Genomic DNA, 20,211 nt, shown 5'->3' with positions numbered 1-20,211 from the left:
TAGAATTAGTCACTAAGGACTTACATTATGAAACAGAAATTAAAAACATAATAAACAAAATATTTAAGGTTAGGAATCAATGCATACAATTTTATCAGTAGCTGTGATCATGGCAACAAGTAATATGAATAGGTTTTCCCCTCTGGGGTGATAGTATCATGGAAACACATTTGAACCACATATTAAAAGGTGAAGGCTGGTAAAAATTCTTCAGTGAAGACTGTGACTTTATCAAGCAACATATGAATCAGATCTTTAAAGCAATAAATCATCTACCTTAGTAATAACAGAATACATCTCCAGTGAGTATGTGCTGCTTTATTAGACATTCAACTAATACTAGGTCACTACCAAGTATTTCAAAACTATACAATATGTTTCTAAGACCATCAACATTTCTATTTATATGTAATACATTAAAGTGTTTCCATGTTTTGCAAAAATTCTGATTGATTTTCCTTATTAGCACATGTAAAATAGCGTGGACTGTGATATTTGTTCAGACAACAAGCATTGTAAACTGTCATATAGGCCTACCTGTACAAGTTTATGTTTACAGTATTTCCATGAGATGTCTGGCTGTTACTCTGTTTGCAGGGTTTGTTTAGAACAAGCAATGGACAATCTGACATTCAGACACAGCATTCTTCTAGTGGAGGGACTTCAAGTTACACCTCAGTCTACCTATGCTGTTTTCATCCTGCTTCTTTTGGTTTATGTCTTCATAATGGTTTCCAATATTGCACTTGTAATTCTGATCTCAACAGAGAAGAATCTTCATCATCCTATGCATTTCCTGTTCTGTAACTTGCCACTGAACGATATATTAGGGACCACTGTCATTTTGCCACGCTTATTGCAGGACATTTTAAAAGAAACTTCAGAGCGCTATATCACATATGTGGAGTGTGTAGTTCAAGCCTATTTTGTGCATATTTTTGTAGCAGCATGTCACTATGTTCTTATAATTATGGCCTTTGACAGATATGTGGCTATATGTAATCCATTGCGATACACGGCAATAATGACCAATAAAATGGTTATTAAACTATCAGCATCAGCCTGGGGGCTGTCAGTACTTATGGTATCAATTCTGATAGGACTCACTGTGCGTCTGTCTCACTGCAGATCTAAAATTGAAAACCCTTTCTGTGACAATGCCTCACTTTTTAAACTCTCCTGTGATGATGGTGTGGTTGTTAATAATGTGTATGGAATCATTTATACTGTGGTTTTATTTACCTTCTCAATTTTGTCTGTATTTATAACATATGGCAAGATTGCTACTGTATGCATAACCAGCAAAAACAAAGCACTCAACAGCAAAGCCATAAAAACCTGCAGCACTCATTTAGCTGTTTATTTAATCATGCTTGTTTCTGGCTCCACTTTTATTTTTCTTCATCGTTTCCCTCTCTACTCTGAGAGCAGGAAACTAGCTAGTATAATGTTTCACATTGTGCCACCAGGATTAAATCCTTTAGTATATGGTTTACAAACCAAAGAAATAAGACAGAAGTTTGCAAAGTTTTGGTGCAGAGAAAAAGGAATGTCTTAATTTATTATGTCATTAAATTAATATTCATTGGTATCAGAACTTAATGTGTAAAGTCAGTAACTGGAATACATACAAAGCATTAGTATCAGTATAGGTCTTTAGTAACTTCTTGAGAACTTTTTTTAGTACTTAGAACTTTAAATCAGTGTCCTCACATGGCAAGGTTTTACAATATTTTTATTACAGTAAAGGATCTACGTATATATCCTAAATTGTACTGAACATAATTTCCTTGTACACTTTTTCATTTATAAAATCTACAGAATAAAATAAGTATGTTTCTTAATCGAGTATGTATCATTATCGCACCTCACACAAATCAAATGCTAAAGGGATAGTCCTTCTTTGAGTTTAGCAAAACTTTAATGTTTCAGTTTTTATAATAATAATAATAATAATAATAATAATAAAACATTTAATATAATGTTTGTATACTACAGAAGGCAGGAACAATGCATAGAATAGGTTCTACACCAACTATCAAGTCATTCCCTCAATGTTAATTTATTTTCAAATAATTTTAACAAGATCATATTCATTAATATTCATTTAGAATATAGACAAACCTTATATTACTGTAATTGTCTAGATTGACAATGTGTTTAATCTGCCCTATATTAAACCATTCTTTTTTCTATTTAAAAAAATAATAATAACAGAACATGAATCTATCATTTCACCACTTCTATAATTCAGAGTGACATCAAAAACCACAACTGCTTCAAAAGGTTATAAATGTCACAATCAGCTGCTGGGTCATTATTTAGTAGAACAAAATAACTACACTCAAAAAAATATTTCAGTCTAAATTTAAGTTTTATGTAATTGAATTACATTCAAATTTTCCATCCATTTGGATTACATAGTTTTTACATAAACAAACTAATAAACTTAATGTGATCCATATTTGTAAGTCACATGTAAATGAAATAGGTAAGATTTATGTAATAGTATGCAGAAAAATGGGTTTGCGGACTACTGAGTTAAAGTACCATTGAAGCAGTGTCTGAGTTAATCATCAGCAATGTCAGACGAGATAACAAATATAAATTATTGGCTATACAATAATTTTATTTGTTATTTGTCTTATGATACTGTCAACACCATAAAAAAAAAGTCACAATGAAAAATAGGCTAAATGTCACAAAGAAAAATATGCTAAATTAAATGACATCTGTCAATCAAAACTATAGGCTAAGCCACAAATACGAATAAATAAAAACTGTTGGCTAACTAGCTATACTGCAAAATTAAATATCTTTTTAACTTCCATACAAGAACAGAATGTCGCTGATTGACGATGGTTTCATGTCTCTCCTCCAGAATCTGACCACAATAGCTGAATGTTTTCTCTGAAGGTGAACTTGTGGCCGGGATGCAAAGAACATATCTTGCCAGGTTGAGGGCAGGGAACTGTTAACTGTTTGAATGCCACCACTGCAGAAAGTTTTGCACAATGCACAAATACTTGTTATACAGTACTTACATTATGAAAAAGAAATTAAAAACATAATAAACAAAATATTTAAGGTTAGGAATCAATGCATACAATTTTATCAGTAGCTGTGATCATGGCAACAATTAATATGAATAGGTTTTCCCCTCTGGGGTGATAGTATCATGGAAACACCTTTGAACCACATATTAAAAGGTGAGGGCTGGTAAAAATTCTTCAGTGAAGACTGTGACTTTATCAAGCAACATATGAATCAGATCTTTAAAGCAATAAATCATCTACCTTAGTAATAACAGAATACATCTGCAGTGAGTATGTGCCGCTTTATTAGATATTCAACTAATACTAGGTAACTACCAAGTATTTCAAAACTATACAACATGTTTCTAAGACCATTGACATTTCTATTTATATGTAATACATTAAAGTGTTTCCGTGTTTTGCAAAAATTCTGATTGATTTTCCTTATTAGCACATGTAAAATAGTGTGAACTGTGAAATTTGTTCAGACAACAAGCATTGTAAAATGTCATACACTGTAAAAAATGACCGTGATTTTAAGAGTAAAAGACTGTAAAAATGCTGCGGTGAAAAACTGTCAATTGGTTTACAGAAAGTTTCCGTACTAAATACGGTGAATAACTATAATAGATCTAACAGTACATTTAATGTAATTTTACGGTAAAATACCGTTAAATTCACAGTTTTTGGAAGTGAAAAATAACAATTCATTGTAAAATTTACAGTGAAAAACCGTAAATTGACATTCCCACAATTCCCTGCGTGACACTTCACATTTGATATATTTTCGTTTAAATAACTCTGTTTCTTCTTAGTTTTTCTCATTTTTTTCTAATCAGTTATGTACATTAGGGTTTTATGTTACATCTAATATTGTTAAATTAATGTTTATTGTATTTTTAAAATTTCATGCATGTTACCATGATGGTGTTTAGTGTGTGTGTGTGTGTGTGTGAATGACACTGTGTGCACCTTCTATATGTTAGTGTTGTTCTTCTCAGCTTGTGGAAAATCTGCTTGTGATGAACTTTGATTCATCATGTGACTCTCATCACCACTGTGTTTGGTGACTGTCAGTGTATTATAAAGGTACAAAACAGATATTAGTACTTCATTAGGTTGGTAAATTAACATTATATCAGTTAATGAAATACGTCATTTTACCGTAAATTTAACAGATTTTTTTTTTTTACGTTGCTACTGTATTTTTTACGGTAAAGTTCTGGCAACCACAGCTGCCGTTTTTTTACTGTAAATTTTACTGGGATTTTTTTTACAGTGTATTTACGTAGTGGAGGGGAAGGGAGGATCGGACTCCGTTGTTAAATGACAAAAGTAGTGTAGAGTGCGTCATTTGGGACGCAACTATTGTTTTTGAATTTTGAATCTCGCGTGAACGTGAATATGAGACGAGATTGTTTCGGGTCAGTGCAGCTCAACTTGCAAGTGCTGTTTTTTGGCGTAGACGTGCCAGAGGTGGTTAGTGCTTGCCTCAAACACACCACTACAAGTCAATTAACCATTGTAAGGACTTAGAAAACTATTTATGAAGGTAAAAAAGTTACTTAGTTCTGCTTTAATGCCAGAGGTATAAGAAACCAACTGAAAAGAAAATATTTAGTTTTGTATTGTCAAAGCAAAGGTGCAGAATTTTACTTCATTCAGGAGTCTCATGATTGTGGTGCAGATGTAACTTTTTGGAGAAGTCAGTGGGGGAATGATGTTTGGTTCTCTTTTGGTACTAACAAATCTGCAGGAGTAGTTATATTAAAATGTAAATTCAAAGGATGCATTCACAGTAAGCAAACAGATACTGAAGGAAGATGGATAATTCTACATGTTAGTATTGATCTTTCTCAATTTATTATAGTAAATGTTTATGCCACAAATAATAAGCGGAAGAATAATCATTTGTTTTTAACAATTGAGAGTAAAATCAACCAATTGTGTTCTAAATTTCCTTGCAATGATCATTTGGGGTGGGGACTTATACTGTTATGGATGAAGAAATAGACTGGTGGCCCCCTAAAAACAATGAAAAAACATGTGAATTAAAAAACATATGCGCAAGATTGGATCTTTTGGATATCTGGAGATATACTTACCCACACCAACAAATGTATATCTGGAGCAATAATGATTTGACTAAACAATCTCGTATTGATTTTTGGCTATTTTCTGCAAATAGTGCAGATGATGTTGATAAATAAAAACTCTAATAAAAACTTGTTAGAGAATGAATGGTTTAAAAATAAAGCCACTAAAATTATAGGAAAATATTGGAAATGGGCATGTATCTTCAATAAATTTGGTCACAATTGGGAATTAATGGAATTTGAAATACGAAGCATAGCTATGAGTATAAGGAAAAAATTGCTAAAGTAAAAAAAGAAAATGAATTGAAGAAATAATGGAATTATCCAGTAAACAAATATTAACAAATGAAGAACTTAAACAAATGGCTTCCTTGCAATTACAATTAGACAAAGCTAAAGGTGCTTTTATAAGGAGTAGACAGAAGTGGATGGAACAAGGTGAGAAAAATACAAAATGTTTTATCAATTTAGAAAATTATATGTAAACTCATGATTAATAATAAGGCATGAGAAAACAATAAAGGTAACGCTGAATATGTCACCCAGTTTTATAAAAATCTATACACTTCAGACCCTTATAATGATAGAGAAACAGATTTATTTTTGAGTAACATTTCTGACGCAAAAAAGAAAATAGATGAAGAATTTAAATTATTTTGTGACAAAGATATTATTCTAGAAGAGGTAAAAAAAAAAATGTATTGTAGGCTTGAAAAATATAATAAGTCTCCAGGGAACAATGGGCTTACCAGTGAATTCTATAAGATGTTCAGGTTTCAGTTATGTCCTTTTTAGCAGCCATGTTTAAAGAATCCATTGAATGTGGGGAATTACCTGCAACTCTCAAACAAGGACGTATTACAATTATTCCTAAGTCGAATAAGGATAAACTTTACATTGACAACTGGAGACCAATTACCCTTCTGAATAATGATCCTAAACTTTTTGCTCTAGTTTTTGAAAAAAGATTAAAGAAAGGTCTAGAAGAGATCATTGAGGAAGAACAGTCAGGGTTTATGACTGGGAGACATATCAGTAATAATATCAGATTAATTTTAGATATGATTGATTACAATTGCTGTACAGTATACCAACAGATTCTTTTATGCTATTCATAGACTTTTACAAAGAATTTGATACCGTGAGTCATGAGTTTATGTTCAAATGTGTTCAACATTTTGGTTTCGGAGATAACCAATTCATCATTTATAAAACATTAACAGATATTAGTAAACCATTTATAAATACAGCTATAAATGCTTTGTTCTTGATTTATAAGCATATCTATAACGAGTTTAATAATTGTATTTTCATACTTTATTACATTATTCACAAACCAGTTACTTAGGAGTTGTCAGTGGTTCATAAAATCATTCAGGAAGTGTAAGTAAATGATTAATAAAATATTTAAATGAACATTTATGCATCTTATTATTTAGACATATAGTATTAGTTATTTAGTGTGTTAATAATTGCTAGGATATTTGTTTACTGTGTTCGCGTGGCAAATCACGTTTGTTCTCGTTTCGCTCTGAGTCAGTAAGGCGTAGTATTTAAACAGTTGTAATTTAGCATTCATTAGAGAAAATCATTCAAGCTACAAGCATTCAAGCTACAAGAGGATCTGCATACTGTAAGTGTTTTGTGTTGTTTCTAGTTTGATTTTAGTGCTGTGTAGTTGCTAGGAAGTGTGTTTACTGTGTTCGCGTGGCAAATCGCGTTTGTTCTCATTTCGCTCTGAGTCAGTAGGCTAGGATTACCCCACTGCTTAAAAAACCCACTCTGAATCCAGCACTTTTAGAAAACTACAGACCAGTATCCCTTCTTCCTTTCATTGCTAAGACACTTGAGAGTGTTGTATTCAACCAACTGTCTACTTATCTCACACAGAACAACCTCCTTGACAACCACCAGTCTGGTTTCAAGAGTGGCCACTCAACTGAGACTGCCTTGCTCTCAGTCTCACTCTGAAGCCCTGAGACTGGCACAAGCGACTTTAAAATCATCAGTACTCATCTTGCTGGATCTGTCTGCTGCTTTTGACACAGATAACCACAAGATCCTCCTGTCAACACTCATGTCGAAGGGCATCTCGGGAACCGCACTCCAGTGGTTCAAGTCTTACCTCTCAGGTATCTTGGAGAGGTGAGGTGTCCAAGTCACATCATCTTGCTACTGGGGTACCTCAGGGCTCCATGCTTGGACCACTTCTCTTCTCCATCTACATGTCATCGCTAGGATCTGTCATTCAGGATCATGGTTTCTCCTATCACTGTTATGCTGATAACACACAACTCTACCTCTCATTTCAACCAGATGATCCGACGGTTGCTGGTCGCATCGCAGCCTGCCTGACAGCCATTTCTGCCTGGATGAAGGACCACCACCTTCAACTCAACCTTGCAAAAACGGAACTGCTTGTGGTCGGTGCCAACCCAACACTTCATAATAACCTTTCAATTCAACTTGGGTCATCAACCATTACTCCTTCCAGGACAGCCAGGAACCTTGGAGTGGTGATGGATGATTGTTTAAGCTTCACAGATCATGTTGCGGCAACGGCCCGGTCCTGCAGATTTGCCTTGTTCAACATCAGGAAGATTAGACCCTTCCTATCGGAGCATTCCACACAAATTCTTGTCCAAGCTCTTGTTATATCCAAACTGGACTACTGTAATGCTCTCTTGGCTGGCCTTCCAGCATGCACTGTCAAGCCTCTACAACTGATCCAGAATGCTGCAGCAAGACTGGTCTTCAACGAACCGAAGAGAGCGCACGTCACTCCTATCTTCATCAGTCTGCATTGGCTGCCAGTAGCTGCTCGCATCCAATTCAAGGCTCTGATGTTTGCCTACAGAACGGCCGCTGGCTCTGCACCTCTGTACCTTAACTCACTACTTCAGACTTATGCGGCCTCCAGAAACTTGTGTTCTGCAAGTGAACGGCGCCTTTTGGTGCCATCACAAAGGGGCACAAAATCACTCACACGGACCTTCTCCGGGTCTGTTCCTGACTGGTGGAATGACCTGCCACGCTCTATCCGAGCAACTGAGTCTCTAGCCATTTTCAAAAAAATGCTAAAGACGTATCTTTTTCGTCAGCACCTGACCCAGTAATAGTAGCACTTACCTTGATCTATATTCTTCTTCCATCTATTTGTGTATTTATAAAAAAAATAAAAAATCCTTGCTACGAGCACTTTACTGACATAACTGTGACTTCACACAGCGCTTACATACTGTTGCTCTCATGTTGATTTGATTGATTCTACTATTCTCATTTGTAAGTCGCTTTGGATAAAAGCGCCTGCTAAATGACTAAATGTAAATGTAAATGCTTTATTAACACATATTCCTAGTGTCAAAACTACCTCAGTACTAACTTTAAAACATTAGAGAACAGCAGTGCAGAAGATCACTGAACCTTTAAATCTCATTTATAAAAGCATACATAGTCCTCACTTTAGATGAGCTCACAAAAATAGTTACCTAACCACTTCTAAATGTTTTATAATTACCTGAATTAATCATGAATTACAGTAGGAATATGTTTTAATAAAGCATTTATTAACACACTAAGTAATTATTACTATATGTCTTAATAAGATGTATAAATGTGTTACAGTCTGGTTGTTGCAGAGAAGAAGCTTCAATGGACTTCTACTGAACATGGGTATTTATTGAACAAAGGAACAGGAACACAACCAAACACACTAGCAAACAATAAGAACAGACAATGAGTGCTGGGGAGTGAATCCATTGTAAAGGGTGTGCAGATGATGAAGTCCAGGTGCAGGTGATCAGTGATGATAGAGAGATGACGAGGGAGTGAGTGCAGGTGTGGAAACAAGGAGGATGATGGGAAATGGAGTCCAGGACAGAAGGGAACTGTGACAGTATTAGAGAGAATTAGAGCAGGCTCGTGGAGTACTGGAGCTGACATGTGGAGAATTAGAGCGGGCTCGTGGAAAACTGGAGCAGGCCCTTTGAGAACTGGTGCTTGCTCATGGAGAACTAGAGCTTGGTGTATTTGTGAAGCATACTGTTTAAATAATACAGTAAAAGAGGTTACATTTAAAATTGTACATGGTATATATCCAGTTAAAAGTGTGTTAGAGAGGTTTAATTTAGAGATTGATTATTCATGTGATTTTTTTTCAATGGAAAAAGAATCGTCTCGGTTACGTATGTAACCCTCGTTCCCTGAAGGAGAGAACGGAGACGTACGTCAGTAGTGACCGACGAATTGGGATATCACTTAGAGAGCCCTATCATCTTCGTGTAAACTAAAACAAGCCAATGGAATTGGCGTGCGAATTTTGCATAATGCGCACCGCCCCCGACAGGTGTATATAAATAGGAAGCGGATGCAATCGCACTCTGTTTTTCGCTGAGGAGACAACTGGTGTCCGCACTACAGCGAGGGTACAGAAACTGTGGCGACGGGACGTACGTCTCCGTTCCCTCCTTCAGGGAACGAGGGTTACATACGTAACCGAGACGTTCCCTTTCAGTCGGTCACGTTCGACGTACGTCAGTAGTGACCGACGAATTGGGATCCCAACTAAAGCGCCACAGTTACGAAACCCCTTCCAGTGCCCAGCGCAAGCTCAGCCGCCCATAGCACCGGCTGACGGTGAAGGGGGCGAGCTTACACCGAGAGAGTCTACTGCTGTCTAACCACTACCCACTAAGTAACTAGACTACACTGGGGAAGCGAACCCGTAAGGGACGCTGCGGATACCACTACCTACCCAATGGGGGAGGAGTTTACGTGGGAATACACATATGGACTGGCCCGGGGGGCAGTACGCATATGGAGTCCCTGGGATGGCTCCACCTGGTTAGGGGGAGACTCATCTGACAGGTGACAGCAGAGCTGGCTCTGCTAAGGGAAAGACACGGACTCGGCCCGTAGGGAGTTTTAAACCGTGGACAATTACACATATGGGACTGCTCACGTAGAGGGGTCACGACATATGGGCCCCAGCGAGAGGCGCACCATTCGACGAACAGGTTCCACTTCAACGCATAGAGACTCCTAGTGGAAGGAGCTCTAGCGGAAGTGATGGTGTCTACGACAGCTTGCGGGAGATCACTCAGAACCTCCGCATCCTGTCCAGGGACCACACGTGGAGGTTCCATAGATCGGGACGCGGGTGCCACAGGGTGCCCCGTCTCTGAGTCAGGAGGTCCTTCCTCAGAGGAATCGGCCAGGGAGGGGCTGTCGCGAGGAGAATGAGGTCTGAGAACCAGGTCCGAGTGGGCCAATACGGAGCCACTAACAGAACCTGCTCCCCGTCCTCCCTGACCTTGCACAGGAGTTGTGCGAGAAGGCTCACTGGGGGAAACGCATATTTGCGCAGACCCGGGGGCCAGCTGTGTGCCAGGGCATCCGTGCCGAGCGTGCCGCCGGTCAGGGAATAGAATCACTGGCAGTGGGCAGTTTCCGGGGAGGCAAACAGGTCTACCTGGGCCTCGCCGAAACGCTGCCAAATCAGCTGAACCGCCTGGGGGTGGAGCCGCCACTCGCCCGCAAGTGGAGGCTGCCGTGACAGCTCGTCGGCTGCACGGTTGAGCACACCTGGGACATGAGTGGCCCGAAGGGACCTCAGATGCTTCTGACTCCACAACAAGAGATGGCGGGCGAGTTGCGACATGCGACGGGAGCGTAAACCACCTTGATGGTTGATGTACGCAACGGCCGCAGTGCTGTCCGAGCGGACCAGTACGTGCTTGTCTGACAGCAGCTCCTTGAAGCGGCCCAGTGCAAGACGTACTGCTAGCAACTCCAGGCAATTGATATGCCAATGCAGCTGAGGCCCCGTCCAAAGACCCGACACTGCATGCCCGTTGTACGTGGCCCCCATCCCGTGGCAGAGGCATCTGTGGAGACCACAGCATGCCTGAACACTTGTTCCAGGGGTACTCCGGCCCGCAGGAACGAAGGGTCCGACCACCGGACAAGGGTGCGGCGGCAGCTCGGTGTCACGGGGACACGGAGCGTGCCGCGCTGCCACGCCCATCTCGGGACCCGGCTGCGGAGCCAGTGTTGAAGCGGTCTCATATGGAGCAATCCGAGCGGCGTGACCGCGGCTACAGATGCCATATGCCCCAGGAGCCTCTGAAAATCTTTCAGTGGAGCCGCTGTCCTGCGCTTGAGCGAGCTCAGGCAGTTCAACACCGCCTGGACGCGCGCCTCGGTGAGACGCGCAGTCCGTGCGACCGAGTCTAGCTCGAGACCGAGATAAGAGATCCTCTGCCCGGGGGCGAGTTTGCTCTTGTCCCAGTTGACCCGAAGACCCAACCGGCTGAGGTGAGCTAAAACCATGTCCCTGTGTTCGCACAACTGCTCTCGCGAGCTGGCCAGGATCAGCCAGTCGTTGAGATAGTTGAGAATACGAACGCCCTGTTCCTTGAGGGGAACAATGGCCGCCTCCGCAACCTTCGTAAAGACGCGGGGTGACAGGGCCAGCCCGAAGGGTAGGACTTTGTACTGATATGCCCGACCCTCGAACGCAAACCGGAGGAAGGGTCTGCGTCGAGGCAGAATCGAGACATGAAAGTACGCGTCCTTCAGGTCTATTGCTGCAAACCAATCCCGGGGACGGACGCATTCGAAAATGCGCTTCTGCGTGAGCATCTTGAACGGCATCTTGTGAAGATACCGGTTCAGGACGCGCAGATCCAGGATTGGCCGTAGCCCACCACCCTTCTTTGGTACAATGAAGTAGGGGCTGTAGAACCCCGACTTCATATCGGCTGGAGGGACCGGCTCGATTGCATCCTTCGCCAGGAGGACAGCAATCTCCGCCCGGAGAACAGGTGCACTGTCCAACGACACCTGAGTGAAGTGGACACCCCTGAAAACCGGGGGATGCCGGGCGAACTGAATCGCATAGCCGAGTCTGATAGTGCGAATGAGCCAGCGGGACGGGCTGGGAAGCGTGCTCCACGCCTCCAGACTCCGAACCAGCGGGACCAAAGGCACCACAGACGCACCGGGGGTGGGGCAGCAAGGCAGAGAGGGACCCGACTCGGACGGCATGGGAGCGGCCCGGAGTGAGGTCGGACTCTGCGAGGCAGCAGTGCGAATGGGAGACGGCGCACGGGACGCTGTCTGCGCCATCACACTGCCGCCTGCTGGCGAATGGGGAGGGCGCTGCCAGCGGTGAGGCGGGGCCTGGCACACTGGCAGACACACCTTGTTGTGACCTGGAGTTTGAGGAAACTGCTCTTTTTGTGAAAAAGTGGGTACCGCTGGACTCCGGAGAGCCAGCGGCGGTTGTTTGACAGACGACACAAATTTCCCCGACCCTCCTCCGGGGGTGGGAGAGATGGTGGAAAACTCTCCCGAAGAGCAAGATCCTTCCCCTCCAGGTTGCCCGTCTCAGGGCCGTGACTTCTTTTTACGCTTGCCACCTGGTTTAGCTGAGACGGGCTGGGCACCACGCCTGCGACCGGCACCCTGCTGCCTGGCTGGTGTAGGCTGCTGCTTTGCTGTTTTAGCAGGGGCGGAGGACGATGCAGGCGGGCGCCCTCGGCGACGAGCGGGCTGAGGCTGAGCCACGGGCGGCTGGGTGGAGGCAGCAGCGGACCGCCGTGGCATGACGTGACTGATAGCCTCAGCCTGCTTCTGTGCAGCGGAGAACTGTTGGGCGAAGCTCTCCACCGCGTCGCCGAATAGGCCGACCGGGGACACGGGGGAATTTAGGAACCGCTGCTTGTCGGTATCCCGCATGTCCGCCAGGGTCAGTCAGAGGTGGCGTTGCTGGACTACCAAGGTAGACATCGCATGACCAACAGCGCGTGCTGTCACCTTCGTTGCCCGGAGGGCAAGGTCAGTGGCAGCGCGCAGCTCCCCAAGCAGCTGTTGGTCAGGACCTTCCTGGGGCATCTCCGACAGCGCCTTTGCTTGGTAAACCTGCAAGAGGGCCATCGCGTGCAGGGCGGAGGCAGCCTGCCCACAGGAACTGTAAGCTTTCTCAGTCAGACCGGCTGAGAACTTACAGGCCCGGGATGGGAGACGCGGCTCACCACGCCAGCCAGTGGCCGTTGGACACAACTGCATCGCAACGGACCGCTCGACTGGTGGGATCCTCGCGTACCCCCTGGCTACCCCGCCGTCCAGGGAGGTGAAGGCGGACGCGGGGCCAGGCCTGGTACGGGCACTATACGGTGTCTGCCAAGACCTGGTCACCTCATCATGCACCTCCGGGAAGAAAGGCATTGGGGCGGGACGCTGGGGCTGACCAGCGCGACCCCCCCCCAAGTACCAATCATCCAGCCGAGATGGGCCGGGACAGGGTGGAGGGTTCCACTCAAGCCCGACGCACAAGGCGGCCCGAGAGAGCACAGCCAAGAGTTCGGGATCCGACTCGGGCAACGCTACCGTCCCGGAGGGCGGCAGCGCGTCCGGATCTTCCTCCCCCGAATTCTCAAACTCGCCTTCCGACGCAGCGATCGACATCTGATCCTCCGCCGGCGCACCAAAGGTAACGGCTGGACAGTCCGAAGAGGGCCCAGCGGAAACCAACGGCGGCAAGATGGGTTGCGGTGCTAACGAGGGGGCAGGGGCCCGCGGAGCGTTTCCGCTCGGCGGGGGAGCCCTGACTGTTATCCTCAGGTCGCCCTCCCTATACAGCGTCGTACCGTCATTCCGGTTCCCGGGGCCGGAAAAAGCTGTAAAGCTTTCGTCTGTAAAGCTCTTTTAGAAGGGGAAGTCAACTCACTCGTGCTGAAGCACCCAGGGAGCGACGCGATGTGTCAGGTACACCACTCCCTGACACACCGAGGAACCGGCCCAAATCGCTACACACACACTCTTTGTGTTGCTGTGAAAACAGCAGTTTTAGAGCTTATAGCTCAGCTCCTCGGACACTCGCGACCTCGCTGAACGTGCCCTCTCACCAGCACCGATAGCTTGCTGTAATCCTCTTCTGAGGCAATGTTTTAGAATAAAACAAACGAAGAAAGGAGTCTTCTAAACAGGACACCAGTGAATGGCTCCGAAGCGAAAGACAGAGTGCGATTGCATCCGCTTCCTATTTATATACACCTGTCGGGGGCGGTGCGCATTATGCAAAATTCGCATGCCAATTCCATTGGCTTGTTTTAGTTTACACGAAGATGATAGGGCTCTCTAAGCGATATCCCAATTCGTCGGTCACTACTGACGTACGTCGAACGTGACCGACTGAAAGGGAACTATTGTTTATCTGTTTTGTAATTGTATATACAAAAAGATTTTTTGGGTGAATGTGGAAAATTTAATCAGAAGAAAAACTTGTTATATTTAAATAATAATTTGAATATATGCATGTATTATTCCAATGAAAATAATAATAATAATAGTTTTACTTTTATTGTACAGCTGTTTATTATTATTATTTTGGGGAAAATTTCATATACACAAGAAGAAATGGTCAGGATCCAAGCCAAATTTTATTCATTTTCTTCAGGAGACAAAGGACTAGTGCAGTCCTTTGTGCAGGACTTGGAGAACATTATAAATAAAAAAATGAATATTCAGTTATATATTTAATATATATAACTGTTATATATATTATATATATTAACAGTTATATATATAATATATTTTTAAGGAATATTCAGTTTTTGATTAATGGATCAATGTTTTGTACGCTCTGGTATGTGTTTTTCTGTGTATTGATATGTAAATTTCTGTATATTATTGCATATTTCTCTGGTTAATAAAAAAAAAAAATAAATAAATAAATAAAAAAAAAACTTACAACACTTAAAACATCTACTGACCATAACTTATAAAACACTGCAGTTTAACCACTTCCACTCCATATTTTGGATTTCCCCCTGAACCATGACCATGATCTCAACATCTTAAACAAAAGAAAAAATCAGTTGTTAGTTTCGTGTTTACATTGTAATAATATACATTTCACAAATAAAAATGTAGATTTACTCAAATTACATAATTTTATTGAAGTCTGCAACAGCCTAGGTCCAAAGTCTGTCCTGGAGGGCCACTGTCCTGCAAAGTTTAACTCCAACTTGACTCAACACACCTGCCTGGAAGTTTCTATTATGCCTAATGAGACCTTGATTAGCTGGTTCAGGTGTGTTCAATTGGGGTTGGAGCCAAACTTTGCAGGACAGTGGCCCTCCAGGAACAGCATTGGACAACCCTGGCCCAGGAGGAATTCAGAAAGGAGGTTTTTCAGGAAAAAAACTAAAAAAAAAAAAAAAAGAAAGAATTTTGTTTCAAGCCATTACAGCACCACCTAGTGTTGAACAGCTGTGTACCTAAGTAGCTGCGCACATTTGGAACCATTCTGCCAAGTTGGAATCTTTACGATTTACAGGTGCATCTCAATAAATTAGAATGTCGTGGAAAAGTTAATTTATTATAGTAATTCAACTCAAATTGTGGAACTCGTGTATTAAATAAATTCAGTGCACACAGACTGAAGTACTTTAATTCTTAGCTTCTTTTAATTGTGATGATTTTGGCTCACATTTAACAAAAACCAACCAATTCACTATCTCAATAAATTAGAATACTTCATATGATCAATAAAAAAAGGATATTTTAAACAGAAATGTCAGGCTTCTGAAAAGTATATTCATTTCTATGCACTCAATGCTTGGCTGGGCCTCCTTTTGCATGAATTACTGCATCAATGCAGCGTGGCATGGAGGCAATCAGCCTGTGGCACTGCTCAGGTGTAATGGAAGCCCAGGTTGCTTTGATAGTAGCCTTCAGGTCATCTTCATTGTTGGGTCTGGTGTCTCTCATCTTCCTTTTGACAATACCCCATAGATTCTCTATGGGGTTCAGGTCAGGTCAGTTTGCTGGCCAATCAAGCACAGTAACACCATGGTCATTGAACCAGCTTTTGGTACCTTTGGCAGTGTGGGCAAGTGCCAAATCCTGCTGGAAAATGAAATCAGCATCTCCATAAAGCTTGTCAGCAGAAGGAAGCATGAAGTGCTCTAAAATTACCTGGTAGATGGCTGCATTGACTGTGGACTTCAGAAAACACAGTGGACCAACAACAGCAGATGACATGGCAGCCCAAATCATCACTGACTGTGGAAACTTCACACTGGACTTCAAGCAACATGGTTTCTGTGCCTCTCCACTCTTCCTCCAGACTCTGGGACCTTGATTTCCAAATGAAATGCAAAATTTACTTTCATCTGAAAAGAGGACTTTGGACCACTGAGCAACAGTCCAGTTCTTTTTTTCCTTAGCCCAGGTAAGAAGCTTCTGACGTTGTCTTTGGTTCAGAAGTGGCTTAGTACATGGAATGTGACAGTTGTAGCCCATTTCCTGAAGACGTCTGTGTGCGGTGGCTCTTGATGCACTGACTCCATCTTCAGTCCACTCCTTTTGAAGCTGTCCTAAGTTCTTAAATCTAGTGCTGTAGTACTCGAGTCCGGACTTGGACTCGAGTCTGGACTCGAGACGTTTTTCTGTTGTCTCGGACTCATCTCGGACTCGTTGATATTTGCACTCGGACTTGTCTTGGACTTGGTCATTGGTCTCGCCAAAAGTTCTAGTTGGTCTCGACCGAGTCCAGCAGGTCAGTCTCACTTCTTACCGATTCCGAGCCGATCTTTTTTGTTACCAGCGGCACAGGCAATAATGTCAGCTGCGCGTTCTCGCTCTCTTCTCTCACGGTGAAGTGACACACATTGGCGCGGGCGCCTCCTCTCTCTCTCTCGTCTCAAGCCTTGTTTACACTGCACGCGTCTGCGGTGCATTATGGCTCTGACAAGGTTCTGTTCCGTCCTCTGAGTGCTGTCAACTCACACCAGAAGCATTTCAGAAGTGATGTGGCTGGATTCGCGAGACCACTAAATTTGCCTGTCTGACGTTGTTTTCGTTGATTTTTCATGTTTTTAATGGCTAAATTGTTATATTTTGTGCAGTTTTCATCATCGATATGGCTATGGAGCGAATAAGCCACGCTCACTTGGGTAAAATTGGTTTTATATTCGCACATTCGGACTTCTGATAAATTCAGACTTTCCAATAAATGTGCAATAAATTAATGTTTGCAAATTTTAAGCAGCGGCATGATATTGACAACCAACGATTGTCAACTTACAACATTTTTCACAGTCGATCAAAATAGGCAAGTATTGTTTTAATGGCATATTTACTTGTGAATGTCCACTGAATGTCCAATGTAGTGTGATTAACAAGGCTATTGAATACGGATGTCCGAATGTGCGAATATAAAACCAACTTTACCCAAGTGCCACGCTCAGTCTCAAACAGAGACGGAAGTCAAACAGAGTCACAATGACCAAAATGATTGACTTACTGCGCTTAAAAGATCAAATACATACAAAATTATGTCAAAATGCAATTATTCAGATAAACACAGTCAGTTTTGGATCGTTAATTAGCTAAGAAAAAGAACGCATGTTGTGTAACAGTATTGGGTCCATTCATAAACTCTTAAAGGGACAGCAGTCCAATATTCCTGCTGCTGTCTGTCATGTTATTTAAAGAACAAAAGACAAAAAAAATCACTTTCTGCTCTTGACTGAATACGTTTTTAACTTCAATGGTAAGAATAAATCTGTATTTAATATTTACAATAAAAAATACAGAAATTAAGGTAACCAACGTGGATGTGTTATTTTACATTTGATTACTTTAATTTCTGTAGTATTTCTTATCTAAATAAAAACCTACTTAACCTGAAAAACTTAGTTCCCTTTCGATACTCTCACTCATACTGCGTATGGGGAAAAGCTCCTTTTTCCTCCTCGCTGAAGCCTTTTTCAATAGCGCAGTGTAACTGCACGTCTATTGGCTCAAAGGAATGAAACTCTTTGAACCAATGACGGCGTGGCGTAGTCGCGCGAGCCTATGGCGAAACAGCACGCCAACAAGCCCGCCAAAACGAGCGTGGCTTATGGCTATATAAGCCGGCGTTTCGCCATGGGATTCAGTTCTCTCTCCTTCAGCGACGACTACGCTTCGCTGGATCCTTGCTGATCACCTTCGCCGCTGGAACGAGCTCTCCGCCGTAGAAGAGGCTTCGCAGAGGACAGCTGAAGACCGCTGCTTGCTCCCGCCGGTGCCGCCGCAGACTGCCGCCCAGAGCGCCGCTCTCGACTGCCCGCCGCGAGCTTCCGGTTTCGCTCTCAGCGAATCTCCTGCTACCATCCGGCGAGTTTTCTAAGCGCCTTCAAGCGGATTCTTCCGCCGCTGCTTAAGAGCTTCTTCCGCGGTCTTTACCGCTCTAAAAGAGCCCACCCAAGCGCCGTTTTTACGGCGGCGGCGTTGTTTTAAATGCCGCGCCACGTTTGTGGCACCTGCAGAGCCCCTCTGCAGGACGATGACGGCCATGGTGAGTGCGTCGGATGTCTGGGCAAGTCCCACGCGGAAGCCGCACTCACCGAGACTTCATGCCCGCACTGCGAGTGCATGAATCTCGTTTCTCTCCGCGCTAGGATCGCTTTCTTCACTGAAAGCGGCTCCGCCTCCCACGCCTCCCTGTCTTCTTCCTCCCGCGAGCCGGCCAGGAAGAGACAGCGAGGCAGAGGAGCTCAGCGCCCGGAGTTGGGGGAGCTCACGCCGGCCCAGCGCCCGCCTATCTCTCCCTCTCCCGCGAGAGAGCCGTCCCCCGTCCTCTTTGCGCGCCCGGAGCAGCGTCCCTCAGCGGAAGCGAGTGACCTCGTCTCCTTTGGCGGCTCGGAGGATGAGCAGCTCGACGACTCCACGTCGCTCGCTGCATCTGAACCGGAGGAGTGGGCCGACGAGGAGGAGCCCGCCCCCCTACCGTCACTGGAGCCCATTGACTCCAGGCCAGGAACGGACGCCGAATTACTCCGCGTCTTCTCCAAGGCCGTCGAGGAGCTCGACCTGGAATGGGCTATACCTGAAGAGCCGACGGGCAGTAGGCTAGATGAATGGTTTCTGCCGGGGCCCCGCCAGACCCCTCGCCAGCGATCTGCGCCCTTCTTCCCTGAGGTACACGCGGAGCTGACGATGTCGTGGCGCGCTCCCTACTCCGCCCGCCTTCGCACCTCTTCACCCGCGGCTTTCACCTCGGTTGACGGCTCACAGGAGAAGGGCTACGAGCAGTTGCCGCTGCTAGACGAGGCCGTGGCCGCTCACCTCTGCCCGAGCAAGAGGACCCTTCCCTCCAAGCCCTGCCGTACGACCTCCGCCATCGCTGGCTGAGCGTACTCCTCAGCAGGGCAAGCTGCGTCAGCTCTACACACCATGGCCATCCTCCAGGTCTTACAGGCCAAACTCCTCCGTACCCTGGACGAGCCTGGAATCGACGCGCCGGCCTTCCGTGACCTACGCAGCGCCACTGACCTGGCCCTGCGCACCACGAAGACCACGGCCCAGGCCATAGGGAGGTCCATGGCCAATTTGGTTGTTTTGGAGCGCCATCTCTGGCTCAACCTCACGGAGATAAAGGATGCAGACAAGATGGCCTTCCTGGACGCCCCTGTCTCACCCTCAGGTCTGTTCGGGCCAGCTGTGGAGGGATTCACTGAGCGCTTCTCCGCTGCACAGAAATCATCCCAAGCTATGCGACATTTCTTGCCAAAGCGCTCCAGCTCTTCATCTGCTGCAAGTTCGTCCAAACCTGCGCCGACCCAGCCCCAGAGCAAACCAGCCCCCTCCGCATCTCTAGCAGCGCCACCCAAAGAGCAGCGCCAGCGGGCCCGCCCTGCGAAGCGCTCCACACTCCCGAGACGCCAGGGTCCCCGGCCCAAGATAGTGCTGGACCCGATGCCTCTGGCGTCTTCCAGATCTACCAGGAAGAAATAGGATGGGGTTAAGTCTCGCCACGGCCGGACCACCCCAAAAACTCTCTCGCGTGCATTCCCCGCCACCTCGCCTAGCCCCGGGTGTTGGGAATCATCGGGTTACGTGCCCTGGGCCCACAGATGTTGCGCCCACACAAACCGCTGTTTTAATGGCGAACCCAACATTTTTAAATTTCCAAAAAGAGAGCAAATTTCCTCATCCTGTAACGATGGTACAAATACCCCTACACAGCGGTCTGTCACCGGACGCTATCCAGCCACTGGTCACACGGGTAGAGGCCTGGCAAGCCA

The 20,211-nt window shown here is 44.5% G+C and overlaps 1 protein-coding gene across 1 annotated transcript; it reads left to right on the top strand.

The window, feature by feature from the left end:
• Window positions 1–221: 221 nt before the first annotated feature.
• On the top strand, window positions 222–1,816 carry LOC125252724 (olfactory receptor 146-like). The gene is made up of 2 exons (XM_048166257.1): window positions 222–302; window positions 598–1,816. The coding sequence occupies exon 2, from the start codon at window positions 617–619 to the stop codon at window positions 1,556–1,558; it is 942 nt and encodes a 313-aa protein (XP_048022214.1). The 5' UTR covers window positions 222–302; window positions 598–616; the 3' UTR covers window positions 1,559–1,816.
• Window positions 1,817–20,211: the final 18,395 nt, after the last annotated feature.

The sequence above is a fragment of the Megalobrama amblycephala genome, linkage group LG18 (genome assembly GCF_018812025.1).
Source record: "Megalobrama amblycephala isolate DHTTF-2021 linkage group LG18, ASM1881202v1, whole genome shotgun sequence".
NCBI classification, from domain to species: Eukaryota; Metazoa; Chordata; class Actinopteri; order Cypriniformes; family Xenocyprididae; genus Megalobrama; species Megalobrama amblycephala.
Note: the sequence above shows the minus strand (reverse complement) of the source record. Positions and strands in the feature narration are given on the sequence as shown.

Coding starts and splice junctions, on each gene's coding strand:
- LOC125252724 (XM_048166257.1), top strand. CDS start 617: ATGGACAATCTGACATTCAGACACAGCATTCTTCTAGTGGAGGGACTT.